Genomic DNA, 20,643 nt, shown 5'->3' with positions numbered 1-20,643 from the left:
GCTGCATCGAAATCTAACAAGATTCTTATAGCAGCACTCTGACATTTCTGGGCAGTAAATAAGAAAATCTCACATCTCTTATCAACTTCACTGTCACAATCTTTCTTGCCTCTCTATAATATCATATTTAGTGCTGCACTTAAGTTTGCTTTGTTGTTTCTTCTAAAGTCACAACATGACACCTTGCACCATCTTTTTTGTATACATTCCTACTATGTTAGAATCCAGTCAGACCCATTGCAGCTTCCTTTTCTAATCAATACTTTTGCCTGACCTAAAAAACTGGAATTCTCTACGCTCTTCTTGCACTCTTTTAAGATTTTTTTGAAACTTGAGCTTAGCAATAATTCATCAGTAGTGAAAGCAAAATGCAGATGCTGGAAATATGAAATAAAAACAGAAAAAGCTGGAAGCATTCAGCAAGTCAGGCAGCATCTGTGAAGAGAGAAACATCAGAATTGATCACTAATCAATACTACTTGATTTTTATGTCATCTTTTATTATTCTTGATTGATATAATCCATTCCCTGAGATATACTGTAGTGACTTCACCTCTAATTTTGAAGTTCCTTGGCAAATGCTGGGATAGACATGTAACAGCAGTTTTACTTTCACCTGAGGCCAGTATATTTCCAGCATCTGCATTATTTTGCTTTCACTACTGAGGCCAGCAACCACCTGAGAATAACATGGTACCACTCTTATAATCCTGTGGTAAATCAGATTTTGTATACGCATTGGAGAGAAACATTTATCCTTGGCTAAGTTGAGACTAGTATATGAGGAATAGACCTACGACCATGGGAATGAAAGTGATCCAGTAGGTGGTGTCGGTAAGTAAGACACAGGATTTTCTAAATACAAAATTTGCCGTCAATGATTTTGTTGACATAAATTCCAGCAGGGATTGTAGGATTGTCTCCTTTTTTGTCTTGCTAATACAGTGAACAGAGCCAAAATACTGGCATCCCAGCTGAGATCAACTGACTTGGCAACCTCGTTCATACCTTGGACCTTGCTGATTTGTATGGAAAGCTATTTTTTTAAAATAAGGTCATAAAAGCAGAGGGTGATTTTAAAACCTGATAGGTAAGCTACCTTTTCAGATGTGAGTAATGACTATCCCTCAGACTGAGATTTACAAAAGAGTACATTAGGTTTGATTTGTACTACGTTGGTGTATGATGAATCCTTTTTGATGATATGGTTAACAAAATCTCTGGGGGAATTTATGCTGCTGGACAAGCTTATTAGTCAGGGGATGGTAGAAAAACATTGCAGCTAGTAATTAAGCATTTACTCTTAACAATTTCAACTTTCATGCTGTCAGGTTTGCACAGAGATTGCAAGAGTCGAGTTTACTGTAAAAACAATGACTTGCTATACTTATCAAGCATTCACTTACATAGAATTGAGAGTTAATTATTCAAATATGGAGCAAAACTACCGTTGAACAGAGTAGCTTGTGCATAATATGTGATAAATAATAAGTCCCTACCCCCCCCCACACTTCTCTACCATCCCAAAAAAGTATACTTTGCTTTGAGATTTTTCATACTTAATGATGATAGGCCACCACCTTATTCACTATTTTTCTCGTTTCCCTGACCACCAATCTCCACATGTTTCTGAAATGAGCGAGTGACATAAACTAATGCTGTTCATCCTAACTAAGTACTGCAGCTTTATAGAATCATTCCATAGTGCGATCTAACCATGCTAAAACTCGGTGTAGGTCAAGCTGTCTTATAAAGTACTCATAAGACTACATAATGAAGACTGTCATAATGAAGGTCAAAAGGAACAAATTGGTAGAACCTGTACGGTATGTATTTCATAAGTTAGTGAATGTCAGTTCATATGTATAAATAGAAAACCATCCCATAGGTATGCATTGATGGAAAGAATAGAGACCCATTGTTAATTGTAAACTTCTAATAATGACAAAGACTTTAATTTCTGTAGCAAATTTTCGTGCAGAGACATATATCAAAATGCTCCATTAGGTGTTGTTCTCTCAGTTCTGGAAGTATATTCGGAGCATCTCAGTTAAAGGCCAAATGGATCATTGTGAAATAGCAACGCATTCTAAGACCAGAGAGAAAGGGAAGCAGTAGTTGAAGAGAATTGAGGGGGTGAGAAGCCTTTGTTTCAGGATCGGGTGATTTTACAGCAGTTTCGAGAGCTGTAGAGACTGTGCTAGAGAATAGAGGTGGACTGATGTTGGCAAACATAGGGCTAAGCATAGGAAGCTGAGTGCTTAGAGGAAATGAATAAGAAAGCATCGAGGATGCAAGTAATGGGCATCATGGAAATTTAGCGAAGACTGGATAGGGGATTGGGAAGCGCACAGGAGTAAATTGGTGGCAAATACTCTTGGCAAGTGACTTCTGAGACAGAAAGTTGTGGGTTCAAACCCAATGTTTGACCTGAGTGTATGGCCTACACTTACACTTCAATAGTATTAAGTTGTTTTACAATGTTGCAAATGCAATCTTTTGGATGGGATGTTAAATCGAGGCTTCATCTAACTCCTGTATTCATAGAAGAACAGATAGTTCGCCTGGTGTCCTAGCTAGGATTTATCCTTCAGGCATTACGTGGTCATTTATTTCATTAGCCATTTGTTGAGTCTTACCGTATGCAGATTATCTATCATTTTCTGATCTAATACTGTCTGCACTTCAAAAGTAATTGGTAGTGAATTACTTGGGAATTTCAAGGATGTGATAAGGTACTATATATAAATGGAAACAGTTTTTTACCCTGGCCACAGAATCTCAAAATTCAAATTTCTTAAAACAAGTTTATAGAAAAGAAATAGAATGTGCAATTATAGAATTATTATTATAGAATTATATCTATGTTTGTAGTGGAAATGGTCAATGTAATTTGTCACATTTTAATCACATCCTTCCCATCAGTGAAACTCCAGTGGCCCAACCAACTCACTCTGCTTCTCACGTTCCCACAAGTTTAGCTATTTAACTACAAGTAATATAAAATCAAAGTATTACATAATAGGAGCAGAATGCATATTTTAAAATGGGAACTAAACTACATCTGCAAGCCCTGGTTCAATTATTCTCCATTCTGTAACCTGAAAACTATATTTGATCTTTACTCCCCATGTTTAATGTCACAAGTATTTAAAAAAAACTCACTACACTCTGTATAGTGAGCTAATAAGGACAAAGTGGAAGAGCAAAGTAAACATATTCAGACTCTTTATGATGTTTGCATTACATGATGTCTTGGATGTAATTGATGTTCAGAAAACCCATCCTTTATGTGGATTCTTGTCAGAAATAATACAGGAAAAATACCATAAAAATGAATAACTAGCAAATGAAAAGTTAACACTAATTGTTCTAAGTATTTTTATCAGATGTCCATATGATTAGAAAACTAATTGAATATATTTTAAAAATCAAAATTCTAAATGTTAATAAATATGAATCTATGAATCTATATTTTGAGTGTGTACGTAATGTGTTGAATCTATATTTGTAACTCGGATGGCATGATTTGCTGCTTTTAACAGCTCATTGAAATGGCTGATTACCAGCTAATAAAGGATTTTTGCTAACTATATATTGGCATTCAAATTAAGTTTGATAAGGTATTAAACACACGTAAGGTTGAGCTGAATTAATACTTCAACACTCTTCCGTCAGTCGGATTGAACAGTCTAAATTCATCAGAGCTTTTTTCTGTCAGAATTACAATTCTGTAGGGTATTACAGGATAAACTGAAAAGTAGCACTAGTGCGCTTTAGGATTATGGAATAATGCTAATTCAGCAGCGGAGCAGTTCATATGTTATTCTTTGTTAAGGAACTTTGCAGAACCTTAATGTTGAAGCTTATTGTCATTCCAAGTTGATAATCTTCGACTGGCTTAATAATTTTTCCTCATGCCTGGATAGTCTGCAAGTTGCACAATAATCACTCAGGCAGCTTTGTAATCAATGCCCACAGTAATAGGATTCCTCTGGCCACTGGCAATTAATAAATTTGTGTCTTTTTAAAACACTAGCAAGTTGGCCTGAAATACGAGTGACTAGCTTCTCATTTGCATATTTATTGCAGTGGAAAAATTCACAAGGAATGATTGATGTGGAGCCTGCCTTTTGAATTCCAAACAGCACATTATTATGAAATGAAAAATGCTGGTGTACAGTTGATTAAAGTTGAAGACGGCAGGATCAGTGTTTTTTAGATTGTAGGAGAATTAAAGGCATACTTTAATGGATGTTGACAAGAAATGAACTAACAAAAGCAAAGCAAAGGATTTGCTTGAAAAGATTTAATCAAATGTATTCTTGGGATTAATTGCAGGGGACGACTAGAGAAAGCAGCAGGCTTGTGGATTTGAATGAAAACCATTGTTCTCAGGTCACAGATGTGGGTTTCCTGTCATATTGAGCGATAGACTTGCTATCCTAAGAGTGATGGTGGACGAAGCAGCTTTTTTTGAAAGTCATTCCTCCTTTGCTTAATAAGTAACAGTCATACTTTTCTTAACCATCTCAGAAAGTAGCTGAAAATGATCTAAAAAGACAAGGGTGTATCGAAGGCTTTGCCCAACCATTTCAGGGACCTATTTTCAGCCATATTCATCTCTCATTAGCTCTCTGAGAATTACAAATGATGGCATGTAATTTACAGGAAATATGCATTTTAGTGCCCATCAAAAAATGTCCTTTTTTTCCCTATTTGGTATTCAGCAATAGAAATGTAATGACCTCTTGTGAATACACAATAAAAACTGCATATTTTAAAGGTTGTAAGGGTTATGTGCTCAAATGGTTAATCAAAGGCAACAGAAATTTGCTGAAAATTGACAGTCATCCTGCTGAATAAACAAAATACTTAACACAAGTACTGCAAGAAATACCTCAATACTTAAATTCCTAAATAAATGACACTTTTAACTTTGTTTTCCATAACTTAGATTAATTATTTTCTGTATTACTGTACTGCAAATTATTGGGTTTATTCTAGATAGTGCCTGGAGCCCAAGCTTTTAAGTTTTATTTAAAGGGGAAAAAATATCCACTGACTCCCTTAAATGTTCAAGAATGAGTAGTCATATATTGAATATTTATTAGGCTGCGTGTTCTTGATTGTCATTTATCTGCAGTTCTGATTTCCAACAATTAAAAGGCTGCTGTTAGCACCTTGTGGGCTTCTTGCCTCTCACAGCTACATTTCTCCCCCCAAAACTAAATAGAACTTAGTTTGACATGTGAGAAATAAATATGGAAATTGTGGAAATGCATTAACACCCAGTAAAATAGCAAATTTTTCAGAATATTTAAGTTGACAGTTGGTAAACTTAAGAAACAGATCATACAGTGACACAGGGTGAACTAGTTGCCCAAGGCAGGCAGATTTACAGTGCAGTAAGTGGCAATCAATTTCTATATGAAACCAGAATACAAGAAATCATCAATAAAATAGATATGTAGCCGTTTCTAGTTTCCTGTACAAATTCCAGGTCCTTAGTTCCCCAATCTGTCTTCTCTCCTTTAACCCTTTCTCTTTGCCAATCCATAGTACTCACTAGGTTTGTCACTTGAATTGATTAATGTCTCCATAATACATTTAATTAATGTAAGGAAAACTTTAAAAGGAGAGGGCATGTTCAAATTTCTGTTCCTGTTATGTTGTCTGCTTATCATACCTCACGGCTGTTGCACTTTAATCAGGGTGCCCCAACATTCAGCACCACTGAGAAGAGCAGCAATGATGTGCAACAATCCCATTCAGACAAATTCAGTTGCTTTACTATTACAGAAAAAAAGTCACACTGTGCCAAACCCTGGACTGAATTCCATCCTTTCACTATATTTGCAAGTTGAGACTTTTGCCAATTATGTGCTCATACAAATGACTAGTACAAACAATTTGCATTTCCTCATATGTGCAGATACAGCAATATCTGTGCATGTGGGCCCTTTTTGTAAGTTGGTAAAGAGGCAGCTGCAATGAAAGCTTTTTCCACTATATCTGATACCTCGTATTGTCATTTACACGTGTAAGCAATTGGAAAATGTTTAAATGTTAATGATATTGACCAAAAGCCTTGATTTATACATATTGACCTATAACTTGGGCATTAGTGCTTCAATTAATATAATTAGCTGTTTAACTCTTTCACCACAAGTAACGAACTTGACTGACTATAAGAATTTGAATTCTTGTTCACTGCCCTTCCATGTACCAGTGGATTCGTCTCAGGCAATTTACAATGTAATATCTTCACTGAGTTTTTTTTTTCTCTCTCCTGATTTGATGATAAATTCCTGAAATCTAAAATTGATAACACTTTTAAGAATAAAAGCTGCAGCTGCAGGAAAGCTAAAGCAAAAACAGGAAATATTATTAGGAATACTCAAAACTGCTGCAGGTTCACATCTGAAACGTTCTCTCCACAGACGCTGACTGACTTGCTGAGTGTTTTTGTATTTCCTTTGATCAATATTTCAGTTGCCCTTCCAGAAAAGTTTGAGTTGACTCTTTGCCAATAACTAAAAGCATCAGCTTTTATTCAAGTAATTTACCAAAAATCCTAAATTAATCTTTGTGCATGGTTGATGTGTGCCAGCATTGTATTTCTATCCTGGGTTATTTCATTGTTTAGTTACAATCCACAATGTTTTACAATAGATTGAACTTGGTGCCCTCAGCTCTAATGATTGTTCCAGCCTTTAGATAAATTCCTGTTATTTAAAACTCCTGAAAAGTTATTTAGCACACTAAGATAAAAGCAAAAAACTGCAGATGCTGGAAATCCAAAACAAAAATAAAAATACCTGGAAAAACTCAGCAGGTCTGGCAGCATCTGCGGAGAGGAACACAGTTAATGTTTCGAGTCTGTATGACTCTTCAGAACTAAGTAAAAATAGAAGAGAGGTGAAATATAAGCTGGTTTAAGGAGGGGTGGGACAAGTAGAGCTGGATAGAGGGCCAGTGACAGATGGAGATAGCCAAAAGATGTCATAGACAAAAGGACAAAGAGGTGTTGAAGGCGGTGATATTATCTAAGGAATGTGCTAATTAAGGGTAGAAAGCAGGATAAGCAAGGTACAGGTAGCCCTAGTGGGGGTGGGGTGGGGTGAACGAATTGAAAAAGGCTAAAAGGTAGAGATAAAACAATGGATGAAAATACATTTAAAAATAATGGGAATAGGTGGGAAAAGAAAAATCTATATAAATTATTGGAAAAAAAACAGGGGGGGAGATCAGAAAGGGGGTGGGGATGGAGGAGAGAGTTCATGATCTAAAATTGTTGAACTCAATATTCAATCCAGAAGGAAGCCTTCCGGACTGAATATTGAGTTCAACAATTTTTCCTAATAATTTATATCCATTTTTTTTCCCACCTATTTCCATTATTTTTTTCCCACCTATTTCCATTATTTTTAAATGTATTTCCATCCAATGTTTTATCTCTACCTTTTAGCCTATTTCGATTCCTTCACCCCACCCCCACTAGGGCTATCTGTACCATGCTTGTCCTGCTTTCTACCCTTAATTAGCACATTCCTTAGATAATAACACCGCCTTCAACACCTCTTTGTCCTTTTGTCTGTGACATCTTTTGGTTATCTCCACCTATCACTGGCCCTCTATCCAGCTCTACTTGTTCCCCCCCCCGCCTTAAACCAGCTTATATTTCACCCCTCTTCTATTTTTACTTAGTTCTGTTGAAGAGTCATATGGACTCGAAACATTAACTGTGTACCTCTCCACAGATGCTGCCAGACCTGCTGAGTTTTTCCAGGTATTTTTATTTTTGTTTTAGTTATTTAGCACACCTAGCTGATTGTTAGGAATCTCACACACCATTAACGCTGCAAATTATAAGTGTTAATGTAGCATCTACAACGAGCTTTTCAAGTAACACAATAACAATTAAGGCCCTTGGAGGATGACAACTGAGGACTATCTCGGTCTTTCAAACTGAGATCTGTGAAAATGCTTGAGAGGTGAAATGTTAAGCTACAATGAAAAGACCAATTATTAACAAAAACAGAAATACCTGGAAAAACTCAACAGGTCTGGCAGCATCGGCGGAGAAGAACAAAGTTGACGTTTCGAGTCCTCATAACCCTTCAACAGAACAATTATTGTTATGCATCAAAAGACCTCCATATTTTGCAGTGCAATTCAAATCCAGGTTTCAGTATATACAAGACTCTCAAAACGTTCCAGCTCAACCAGAGATTGGCTACTTCATCTTAAAAATTGAATTAAATGCCAATAGCTTGTCCTTATTTAGATCTTTTAACGCAGTTAAATAACAAGATGTTGGGGAAAGAGTTTGAAGATGTTGCCAAAGTCCTGATAGAAACAGTAGCTTTCGAGCAATTTTTTTTTAGAGAGCATGATGGTTCAGGTTGAGTGTTCCAATACAGGTACATTCATTCTAAGACATTAGTGAGAAAGGGGAGATTTTGAGATGGATGGAGTTTGGAGGGGAACTTTTTAAGGAAGGATTCATAGTTCTGAAGTGGGGAAAACACCTTAAGTAAAGAAACAGCCTGAAAAAGGATAAAGGAACTCTGTTCAAATGCCTTGCAAATTCAATGGATGAAAGGACTAAAATTGTCCTCAAGCGCAGGAAGAACTTAGTGGAATTCCTTAGCACGAGCATGATTTCACTTAGAGGATTGTCTCCAAAATAGATTAATACCCTTTATTGGAGTTGTTCCCTCAAAATTAAACTGACTGAGGCAATTATGTTAGAAAGAGGAAACATTTTTGCACTTGATCTTGGCCTGCCTGAACTTAACAGCCCAGGAAGGTCAAATCACTAGGCAATTTTTTTTTTAATTTGAAAGATTTTATTTTTGTTGGCATTCATGAAACATTAAAATAGCAAGTCTAATTATAATAAGTCTAGCTTTAGAATCAATGGTATTAAATATAATCTAGGCATGATGCAATCAGCAAACATGTTGAGCAGTTTCACCTCAGCACTATCAGTTGATCTCTTAATTTCCTGTGCAACATTTATGTACTCCAATTTTTCTCAGTTCAATGGGACTTCCAGTTGTTTCTGGAGGAGGAGTTAAATCCACATAATTACTATCCCAAGACATTCATGTGCATATATGTATACTTATGTGGATATACATGTGTTTGTGTAAACTGAACAAGTTTGAAATCGTGGTTAAGCCTGTATATCATTGCCATGGCTTGACATTGTGGGTGGGTATTAACTGGGTGTGTCCATTTTGGGAGGGGAGAACATTTGTTATTATTAGACCAGGCACAATTATGATATCATGGAGTTTTTAATCGAGTTTCCATGGCTGTGGCGTTATATGCATTATAAAATAGTTGACATTGTTTTACCTTTAGTTCTCCAATAAATTTTGAAGACTTTAGGACAATGTTTCTCCCTTGCTTATTCAGTCTTCAGGTTGCTGCTTTTTCTCATGGTTGGTTTCTCCTAACCATTTCTCCTTCAAGCTCATTGCCCTCATCCCTTTTTGGGGAAAAAAGAAATCTGAACCCCACCACCTTTCTTATAGTAACATGAATGATGTGAATGTGGTGCATGTTCATGTAAATAAAGCTGGTGAAAAATGTTTCCAATCACCTTACAGGGTTGACTTCAATGTTTAAGTATGCAGGATTGTCAATAGAGTCTTCATTCTTAACCTATGCCTACAGCACAACATATAACAAATAAATCTGGTAGTAATCTAGTAATATCTTTAATGGTTATTTGTAAGATTTCATCTTGACTGGATTTCATTCTTGTGCGGCTGCTTTTGAGGCTGAGCTCCATTTCAGACCAATGAGGGCAATTTTAGATCAAGTCTTTAAAGGCCTCAGTAGCAAAAAAAATTCATAAGCAGGAGTTTAATCCCGCGCTAATTCCATATTTTCCCTACAAATTGAAAAGTTATCTCCGAAGTGTCAAAGTTTCAATTAATACTTAATTTATAATCAGATGTGTAAACTTTATGCTTGCTTTTTCCCCCTTAGGTTGCAAAGCACTGAAGGCACTCCTGAGGTCACTAGTTGAGCTTCAGGATGAACTGCTTTTCCAGTATCCGGGCACACAGCACTTTGTTGATGGCAAGAAGCCAGAACCAGACAGGTAAGTGTGGTGATGGAAAGTGTACAGCAGTAAGCGAGTTGATAATGGGATATTTCAGTCACTTGCTTTCAGCTCTAAAATGTTGCCCATACTGTATTCAGACTAATTACAGTGGATGTTGAGCAGGTGTTTGTGAAGCTGTTGGGAGTTGCAGCCAACAAGATTGTGTTGGCAGTCCAAGAACAGTCCCGGTGGACATGAATTTCCAGCCTTTATTCGGCTGTCAAAATGAATGCTAGTGATTTCAGACTCAAAAGATTTATACGACACTTACGATGAGTTTTGTAGGCGCCAAATCTTTCTTCAGTTGTTTTAAGTATCTTCCACCATGTGTAGTACATCTTACCAGTAACTCTCAGTTATCTCTTTTTCTATTGGCATTTTACAAATATTAGTCAATATTCTAATTTTTTTCTGTTCTTAAATAAACTGGATCTGTATCCATTAAACAGTACTTGACAGTTACCAAAGTCGGGTGATCTATTTTCCAGGGAAATTTAGTTAGAGCTGTAGACATTATTGTTTCAAGGGGAGGTGTCTTGTTTCTCTAAGAAGCTGATTGGTTTGATTCCCTGGATGAGCATTTCCTTTCCATTTCCTTTACTTGTAGAACACAAACCCATGAAATAAAAATGTCAAACACTTAAAATGAAACCTGAGAAAATGCTCCTCCAAATTAGTTTAAAGCTGCCTGCAAGAGCATCACACAGTGATGTCAGAGCTTTCATTACTAATAATGGTAAGAGCAAAATTTGCTTATATTAAGTCACTACCAAGAATTAAGCAGGAGTACATATGCAAGGAAAATAGAATCCACTTTTACAAGATGCTACTTTCTTTGTTTCCAGTGAAGAGATTCCCAGTGATGATGAAATGGAGGAAGTGCAGAAGAGGAAAAGACCACAGAAAAGGAAACTTGAAATGGAGGAGTACCCAGACTTCATGGCTAAGCGGTTTGCTGCCTTCAAAACATATCGTAACAGTACATTGCAGAAATGGCATGATAAGACAAAATTAGCATCAGGCAAAATGGGCAAGGTGAATTGATCTTTTGTTTCTGCATTGTACCTTTCTCAAAGCAAGAGGGAAGATTTTTTTTTAAAGTATGACTAGAACTGTTTGCAGGGATGTTTTGCAACTATGATAAAATGTAGCTTTGTATTTGCATACACACTGACAGGTTAGTGTATGATTTCATAAATGATATCATTAACGTATATGAGGGCCTGTATTGCCCATCTTGCCTGGGTCTTGTTCCTGTGGCAGACTTTGTCATTACAGAGTCGGCTTGTTCAGCCATCAAAAGAAGTGCAGCAGGTGAGCTCAGCTGAGCTCACCAAAGTGGAGGCAGTATTGTCGCTAGACTAGTAATCCAGAGACCTAGGGTAATGCTCTGGGGATCCATGTTCAAATTTGGAATTAAAAGTCTAATAACCATGAAATCATTGTCGATTGATGTTAAAATCCACCTGGTTCACTAAGGTCCTTTAGGGAAGGAAATCTGCCATCCTTACCTGGTCTGGCCTACATGTGACTCCAGACCCACAGCAATGTGGTTGACTGTTAAACACCCTCTAGCCTAGCAAGCCACTCAATTGTCAAACAGCTAAAAAGCCTCAAAGGGATGAAACCGGGGATGGACCACCCGGCATCGAACTAGGCACCGGAAATGACAATGGCAAACCCTGTCGACCCTACAAGTCCTCCTTACTAAAATTTGTGCCAAAATTGGGAGAACTGTCTCTAAGACTAGCCAAGCAACAGCCAACATACTCAAGGAATCATACCTTGCAGACAATGTCCACACACTATCTTCCTTGGGTATTTCCGCTGGTTGGAGTCATACCTAGCACAAAGGAAGATGGTTGTGATTGTTGGAGGTCAGTCAGCTCAGCTGCAGGTTATCACTGCAGGAGCTCCTCAGGGTAGTGCCCTAGGCCCAATCATCTTCAGATGCTTCATCAATTACCTTCCTTCCAACATAAGGTCAGAAGTGGGGATGTTCGTTAATGATTGTAAAATGTTCAGCACCATCCTCGACTCAGATACTGAAATAGTCCATATCCAAATGCAGCACGACCTGGGCAACATCCAGGCTTGGGCTGATAAGTGGTGAGTAACATTCGTGCCACACAAGTGCTAGGCAATGACCATCTCCAACAAGAGAGAATCTAACCATCGCCCCTTGACATTCAGTGGCTTTACCATCGCTAAATCCCCAACTATCAACATCCTGGGAGGTTACCATTGACCAGAACTGGACTAGCCGTATAAATACTGCAGCTACAAGAGCAGGTCAGAGTAACTCACCTCTGAACTTCCAAAAGCCTGTCCACCATCTACAAGGCACAAGTCAGGATTGTGATGGAATATTCTTCCCTTGCCTAAATGAGTGCAGCTGCAAAACACTCAAGAAGCGTGACACCATCCAGGACATAGCAGCCCGCTTGATTGGCACCCCATCCACAAACATCACTCTCTCCACCACTGACGCATAGTAGCAACAATGTGTACCATCTACAAGATGCACTGCAGAAACTCACCAAGGCTCTTTAGACAGCACCTTGCAAACACATGACCGCTACCATCTAGAAGGACAAGGGCAGCAGATGCATGGGAACACCACCACCTGCAAGTTCCCATCCAAGCCACTCTCCATCCTGCCTTGGAAATATATCGCTGTTCCTTCACTGTCACTGGGTCAAAAGCTTGGAACTCCCTTCTTGACAGCACTGTGGGTGTACCTATGACACAGGGACTGCAGCGGTTCAAGAATGCAGTTCACCGCCACCTTATCAAGGACAATTAGCGATGGACAGTAAATGCTGGCCTGGCCGGTGAAGCCCACTTCCCTTGAACAAATTTTTTAAACAAGTTCTGAGGCTGCATTTCCGTCATCTCTCGCAGATGGAAAGATGCTGACCTAACCCTTAGTTTTGATGCAAAATATGTTTAGTGAAATATTTCACATTATTGAAAACGTTAATGTACTTATTTGGTGCAAGTGAGGCCAGCAATAATTTTGTATACTTTATAGTGGCAGTGGTCATCTATCTTCACCGTGTGCTACTGGATCAAATATCTTAGCAATTGCGTTTAATCAAACACTGAGTTAAATCTTGTGGAACCTCTATAACAAGAAGAAAGGGCTTGGTGGATAATTGAAAATCCTCATATTTAATCAGATACATTTTTCAAACTTTGGCCTATTATGATTGCTTACTTCAAACGTCAACCTATTTTTTTTCTCTTCACAATTTCTGACAAGCTAACTCCTGATCTTTAGACCTGAAACTAAACACCAGAGCTGCCTGGATTCTACCAGGTACCAGATAAAGCGGCAACAACTTACTCTTCTGGATCAACAACCCAGATTTCAAAAAACATCAACTGAAGACGCACAATTACTTTTTCTCTGGTTTATACAAAATTAATCCCTGACTCCTATGGAAATTTTGGCAGCTGATGGTAGTGTGGATAACTGAAGTTTCACTGCTTTGGTTGATATATTTTGTTGGCTGAACTAGGTGGTCATGTGTCACATTTATGCTGGAACATGTAGTTTTATATGTTTCATAGATTCTATAAATTGGCTTTTATTTTTAAGAAAATGACCTGTGTGGAATGGCCATTGAATAAAATAATTTTGAAAGATAATTTAATTCTTAGTTTGAGTGTTCCTTCTATCAGTACAGTACATTTTTAAATGGAATGTTACCTGAATTCTTGCTGTCTTGATATTTTTATTTCAGGGGTTCGGCGCTTTTGAGCGTTCAGTCTTGACGCAGATTGAGCAGATTATGATGGATAAAGAGAGGCTGCTACGACGGACACAGACCAAAAGATCCTTGTATAAAATTCTTGGAAAAGCAGAAGACGATTCTCAGCCAATTCCAGAAACTGTGCCTGGGGAGATGGTATGTCAGTAAAGAATTAGAACTCCAAATTTGTATTCTGAAGAAGCTGTGTTTTTTTTTAAAGGGAAAGGATAGCTTCTCTGGTTGGGTAAAAACAAAGTATAACTGATCTCACACGCCAGAAGATCCCAGAATTAAAAACAGAAAAAGTGGAAACAGATCAGGTCAACTAACATCAGTGGAGAGAACGGATAGTTGATGCTTCCAATTTATAACTTAACGACTGAACCTATGAACTGATGAGTTTTGATGAAGGGTACAAACTCAAAGCACCCACTGCCTGCCCTCTTCACAGAAGGTTGATTTGCTGTATGTTTCCAGCTGTTCCTGTTTATGATTTCCACTGTTTTGTTATTTTTATGAGAACATTCCAGGTTCAGCCCCAACCTGTGCTATGCTTACTGATCTCGGCTGGAATGATTGAAGGAGCACTGTGGCTTGACTCACTGCCCCAGGCGGTGGAGAGAAAAGCAGTTAGGATTTGATCATTATCCAGTGACACCTGCTGTAAAGTGTATGTCGCGTTGTGGACAGGTTTGGGCTTGACTATAATGCCTGCATTCACCACACCAACACCCTCTCCTGGGCAGTCACAAAGCCTGCCGGCACTAACTGTTGAGGTACCACATCAAGTTTGACCACTTGGGTGAGGTATCAGAGGGGAATCATGGAACTGTAATCCAAGTGGCATGAACACTTTCAGGAGGGTAAAAATTATCCTCAATCTCTTGAGTTGTAAAATAGAATCCTGTGACTTTTGGAAATTTGAAATTAGACAAGTTTAAAACTATTGCTAAAAATGTAACTTAAATTCTCTGAACCCTCTGTACCGTCCTGGTATTGTATCTGGTACGGCATTTCTCCATTGTTATCAGTGCATGAATTAATGATTGGACACCGTTTTGAAGCTTTCGAAATGCATGCTTTTTTTATTGGAGCTGTAAAACTGTACTTTTAATCTTGGACGCTCTCATATAAAATAGAATCAAAAGATTGAACAAATATTGTTAGCAGCTTACACTTGGCATGTTTTTAAGCAAGCAAATCCTAGCGTGGTCAGAAATATCTCAAAGTTTAAAAATGCATGGTGCAGCCTTTAAGCTCAGTGGACAAATATGTTGTATGATATGGCAGTGAGCCATCAGACCAGTAAGCTCAAGCTGGGATCAGCAGTCAGTGCCATGTTACCGGATTTGAGCCAGGGTCCTTTGCTGTAACTGTCTTCACTTGTCATTCCTGAAAAGGGCATCTGTGTGAACATTAGGTTTGGCCGGTTTTTGCTGTGGTTCCTCCTGTGGAAAAATAGCCTGCCCAAACCTCTGTGCCATATATGAAAGGTGAATTTGTAGACAAGCTTCTGGATGTGCCCATGAATGTACTAGTGAATGAGGCCATGCCTTCAGCAGGTGCAAAAATCAGGAGAGGAGAAGGGTGGAAAATACCAGCAATTTGATAAAATGTACAAAATATCTTTTATGTACCTAGGCAGGAAGAGAAATATGACAGGGCTTTTAGTGAACTTGGAATTCTTTCTTCCCTGACCTCTGTAATGGACAGACATTATTTTTCTACACAGGAGACTGTGATACAAGGAAAGTCAAATGCACATCTGAAAGACATAGATGAAGAGATTTTTGATGATGATGACTTTTACCATCAGGTGAGTGTTCGTTAATAGAACAAGGGGTTCACCTACCCAGGCTGCTGCTTGGATATCAATAAAACATCTGAATTGACATGAGTAACCTAGCAATAGAGGAGACAAGGGTCATTGCAGTTCAGGTTGTTCCAAATCAGAGAAACATTTCAGTCAGCAAGTCTTGCATTAAGAGACATTTTGCAATAAATCATCTCAGAAAAGATACAGAGCTGGCACTTGTTCTGGATGAACAGCATAGTGACCTGGATAATAGACATTGTTATCAACTCCTATTTTTTTCAAAGCTGGATTAAAATGCTAAACACAGTGAGTAACTGTGATCAAGTTCAAGTAATGTCACATGGCTAAGCATTTTTTATTCCGGGGGATATGATTTTCCAAAGTCTCGTGAAGTGACACTAAATTATGTTGTGTGAATAGTTCATCTGGGGAGGTACTGCAGCATCTTGGAAAAGTACTTCGTGTTCGCTGTGAATAGGATTTATGTCTATACTTTACGAGATGCTACAATGTACTTTAATCCAACTAAAGTACAGTCAACAATTCAAGCGAGCTTCTTTTATAATATGCTGGGAGGAGTATATCGTACAGTCAAAATTTTATAACAAGCTTGATTATCACAAGCTACTTCGATTGACACATCTTTTGAAGTGATTGCTTCAGAGTTTGGATATTTCAAATGGCAGCTTGGAAGTAGGAGAGTTGAAATTCTTGCTGATTCAGTGGCTGCTGGCCTGTGTGAATTCTGCATGACAGACTGCAACTTCAGGATTCCTGGCCAAGTCTGCACATGCCTGATAACCTGAAGTTGTGGTCAGTTTCAGAGCGGTGATGATATTGAGCACTGATAGTTTGCCTTCCCCCTCTGCCCCCCACTCCTGACAAATCTGGCCCAATATAATTAATTGCCTTTCTTTCCATTCATGATGAAAATGTTTTATACTAACATTTTAGTGTCACAAATATTCTGTCACTGTGTTCTTGTATTATAGCTAATTAGGGGATAACCCTGCTTTACATAGATAACAGCGAATGACAGTGACTGAGCTTTGGTGCTGTAATTTGAAAAAAAGAAACATTACATTTCAAACTGTGAAAGTGACATTCTTGCGCAGTTTAGAAAACCATCAGAATTACAAAGGTTAGGCAGCAGTGTTGAATTATTCCCTAGTGTGTGTAAATATTAAGAGATGCTGCCCATCCATTCTTAATGTTTCATCTTTTGAAACTGAGAGGACAAATGACTCAATCTGGGCCTCAATCATGTTTGCTTTCTGGAAGTAGCACAAGTTCTGCAACGTCCACTACTCTCCTATTTTAAAATAGAGGTTGCTGCAGGAAGGGAAAACAATTTTTTAAAAATGTCAACTGTGGTGTGATTGCCAAAAATTAATGCATGAAAAATAAAGCTCTTGAGAAAGATGTTAAGCTGTACAAATGAGATATTAATCATGGAGAAGCAGCAACGGATAGCGTTCACTTCATGTTCCAATTATTTGAACCAAGTCATGTTCTTTACCACCTTGCTCTCACGCTCACATTTCTATCCTCGGCCTGCTGCAATGTTCCAGTGGAGCCCAATGCAAGCTGGAGGAATAGTACCTCATCTTCTGATTAAGCACTTTACAGCCTTCTGGGCTCAAGATGGAGTTCAACAGCTTCACGCCCTCCCCAGCCAAGTGCTAGTCTGCATCCTGTTCTCATGATTTTGCTTTCAGACAAAGCTGACCATTATTCTGCTACTAGCACCTACTCTGGGCCAATGCTTGCTTTCTTTACTACTACCATTACCATTCCCTTTACCATTTGTTCCTTGACATCTTTGGTATTTAATCTCTCCCCCACCCCACCCCCCACTCATCCTCTAACCTAGCCCTGATATCCCCTTTCGGTTCCACCTCACCTCTACCTGTTTTTCAACAACATAAAACCCATCACAGTTCTACCTCCCTCCGAAGAAGCATCATATTGGACTCGAAACATAAACTCTCTTTCTCTTTCCACAGATGCTGCCAGTTTTTCCAGCTCTCTCTGTTTTTATTTCAGATTTCCAGCATCTGCAGTATTTTGCTTTTATTATCATGTTCTTTATCACCTTTTTCTAAGAAAGTTAATGATTTTAGCTGAGTCTTTTAACATGTATTTAATTTTTATATATAACATATTTTTGAGATTAAGGATATTTACTTGCCAGGAAAGGCTTCATTTTGAATGTAATGTATATGTATTTATATAGCTACCTAAAATAGCCCTGAAAAATTGGGAAAGTTGAGATAGAATGGTATCGGGTAATCTATTAACGTAACTCATCTAGTAATTTGAAGGCATAATATTTAGGCAATCTTTCTTAATAAATTGTCGATATTAAATGTATAACCCTTGTTAAAAGGTTAATAAAGGTGGAGAGGTTAATTTACAGAAGTAACACGTCACTGAGTAAACTCAATGTGTGTCTGATGCAAAAACTTCATTAGTTCCCCAAGGATTTGACACATCTGTAACAACAGCAAGTAAGAGAGATTTTGACGTTCTTTTGGTTGAATGATGGTTGACACTTGTTAACGCAGCAACTGCAGAATGTTCCAGATTGTGTGGCTGCTGTGCCAACTCCTTCTGTCCAGGAGAAGTAAATAGAAACTGAAACGTTAGCCAACATCTGGCATCGCAGCAAGGAATGGGTGCAAGTTTTGACTCCTGTAGACTTTAAATATGGTGCTTAGACTGTGGAGGCTTTAATCACTTAGCCAAACCTTGACAGATTTCTACGACAGCTCATCCCTGCCTTGTACATCACCCACAGACATCTGCTGAGCTGCAAGGAGGCAGCACATTCATTTTCCTTTACAGTTTTCAATACATTTCTTCAGAGAGATGATCTGTAAAGATTACTGCTTCATTGTGTACAAGTAATTGTGGGAAGTGAGTGGTTGACAGACATAGTGTTGCACCTGTTTCGCTGACCTGGTTAATTTCTTCTGTTGAGTGGGATTTGCAGAGGGAGTCACGGAAGTTGCTGCAGTGATTAAGGGCACACGTTTACTGAACAGCAGTGGTATGTGGGTTTACAGTGTCATAAGCCTGTGCATTGGTGGATTTGTATCTTTTATTTAGCTGCCAGAAGTGACTATGATGAACAACAATAGATAAACTGACAGATTGTCTGCCAGAGAGGTGTTGGAAGTAGGTCAGATGAATAGGGCTTTGATGGGAGGGATGCATTCTACTAATATAGTGAGTGCAGTGGCTTATTAAATTAATGAAATTATACTTTCAGAACTGACCTGCAAATTACAGAAATCCTAAAAGTCCTGTTGAAAACTGTAAAGAGTATATGTCTACTGTTTTAATAATAAAGTTGACTAACATTAACAGACACAATTTTGTTCATGGAAAACTGAAGTAATAAAGCATATTTTGATAGGCCTTGCTCCAATAATTAGTTACTTAAGTGCACATATTTGTTTTAGCATGTTCGTCAGAATGCTGAATACTGGTGCTGAGAAATTGAACACACTCAATCTTGTCATTTTGTTTCTTCCATGAGCACTTATGGGTTAGCTATGCCATAAGCAGATTCATAGTCAAGTTGCAAATCTGGCTCAACAAACCTCAACTCCAGCTTCAGAAGAGGATCCTCTACTGCCACTTTTTTTTTTCACCACCCATCCTTGTGATCCAGTGATTGGATCCAAGTGTCTGCTTGGTTCTGAATAATGAGTTGTTCGGTGTTGTGACCTTATTATGAATTAAAACTGCCCAAACTCATCTCACAAAAAGCAGCCTTACAGCCTGAAAAGACAGAGGAGACGACATTTATCCTATCAGAGTCTTATTCAAACTCAGGATAAGTGACAGGATGGTTTGCTAATAATCAGCCGCAACTTTGTATTCTAGTGGCATTGTAAACGTTGAATCTGTCCTTATCCGTGGAAGCTCCTCCTTGAAACTGAACTGAGCTTTGGAGCAACGCTGGTGTTCGAATTTGTGAGAATTGATGTCTGTTGATCTGCATAAAACAACAATGTGAATGCAGTAATGGAGAGATGCGAGAGTTGTTTTCTAATCATCGTCCTCAAGTTTACAATCGTCTGGTCATAGCTGTAGTGTAATGGTTATCAAGTAATGTGACTTTTGCACTTAAGTAAATGTTTGTAGCCTAAAAATAAGTTCCTATGGATCTTAGTGATAATTGATCTTAATCGGATCCTATTAGCTTGGCTCAGAAAGAAAGACTGATTGAGAAGGATGGGCCATCCTTGGCTGAATAAGGAAGTTAAAGATAGTATCAAATTGAAAAAAACACTAAAAACCTGCAAAGATGAGCGGTAGGTCAGAAGATTAGTCAAATTTTAAGAACCAGCAAAGAATGACTGAAAAACATAGAGAGAAAGAAGCGTGTAAGAGAAAGCTAGCTAGTAATATAAAAGCAGATAGTAAGAGTTTCTACAAGTATTTAAATAGGAAAAGTGTAACCAAAACTAGTATTGGATTTGATACTGGCAAACAAGGAAATGGCAGAGGTGTTGACCAGGTATTTTGTCTGTCTTCACTGTAGAAGACTTGGAAAGCTTCCCAGAAAATGCTTGAAAATCAAGAGATGAACGGGAGAGAGGAACTTAAAACAATCACCATCGCTAGGGAAAAGGTGCAGGGAAAACTTGGACCTAAAGACTGACAGATGGCATGATTCCTAGGGCCTTAAAAGAATTGGCTGCAAAAATAGTAGAGGCATTGATTATAATTTTCCAAAATTTCTTAGATTCTGGAACGGTCCCAGTGGATTGGAAAATAGTAAATGTTAGCCTAACATCTGTCATAGGTAAATTGCTAGAATCCATTATAAGGAGGTTATAGCAGGACACTTAGAAAATCATAATTTCATCAGGCAGAGTCAGCATAGGTCTGCGAGAGAGAAGTCATGTTTAACTAATTTATCAGAGTTT

At 38.2% G+C, this 20,643-nt stretch overlaps 1 protein-coding gene across 2 annotated transcripts in view; it reads left to right on the top strand.

Annotated features, from left to right (window-relative positions):
- Window positions 1-20,643, top strand: part of aatf (apoptosis antagonizing transcription factor) — a 98,034-nt gene that overhangs the window by 38,550 nt on the left and 38,841 nt on the right. For both annotated transcript variants that reach the window (XR_005944277.1, XM_041198150.1), the window contains exons 5-8: window positions 10,009-10,123; window positions 10,972-11,161; window positions 13,876-14,040; window positions 15,617-15,700. Coding sequence is in view for 1 of the 2 variants with exons in the window: in XM_041198150.1 (XP_041054084.1) it covers window positions 10,009-10,123; window positions 10,972-11,161; window positions 13,876-14,040; window positions 15,617-15,700 (554 nt within the window). In the remaining variant the exon portion in view is untranslated. The remainder of the gene's footprint in view (window positions 1-10,008; window positions 10,124-10,971; window positions 11,162-13,875; window positions 14,041-15,616; window positions 15,701-20,643) is intronic.

Source organism: Carcharodon carcharias, chromosome 10, assembly GCF_017639515.1.
Source record: "Carcharodon carcharias isolate sCarCar2 chromosome 10, sCarCar2.pri, whole genome shotgun sequence".
Taxonomy (NCBI): domain Eukaryota; kingdom Metazoa; phylum Chordata; class Chondrichthyes; order Lamniformes; family Lamnidae; genus Carcharodon; species Carcharodon carcharias.
This window is presented reverse-complemented; position numbering and strand designations above follow the sequence as displayed.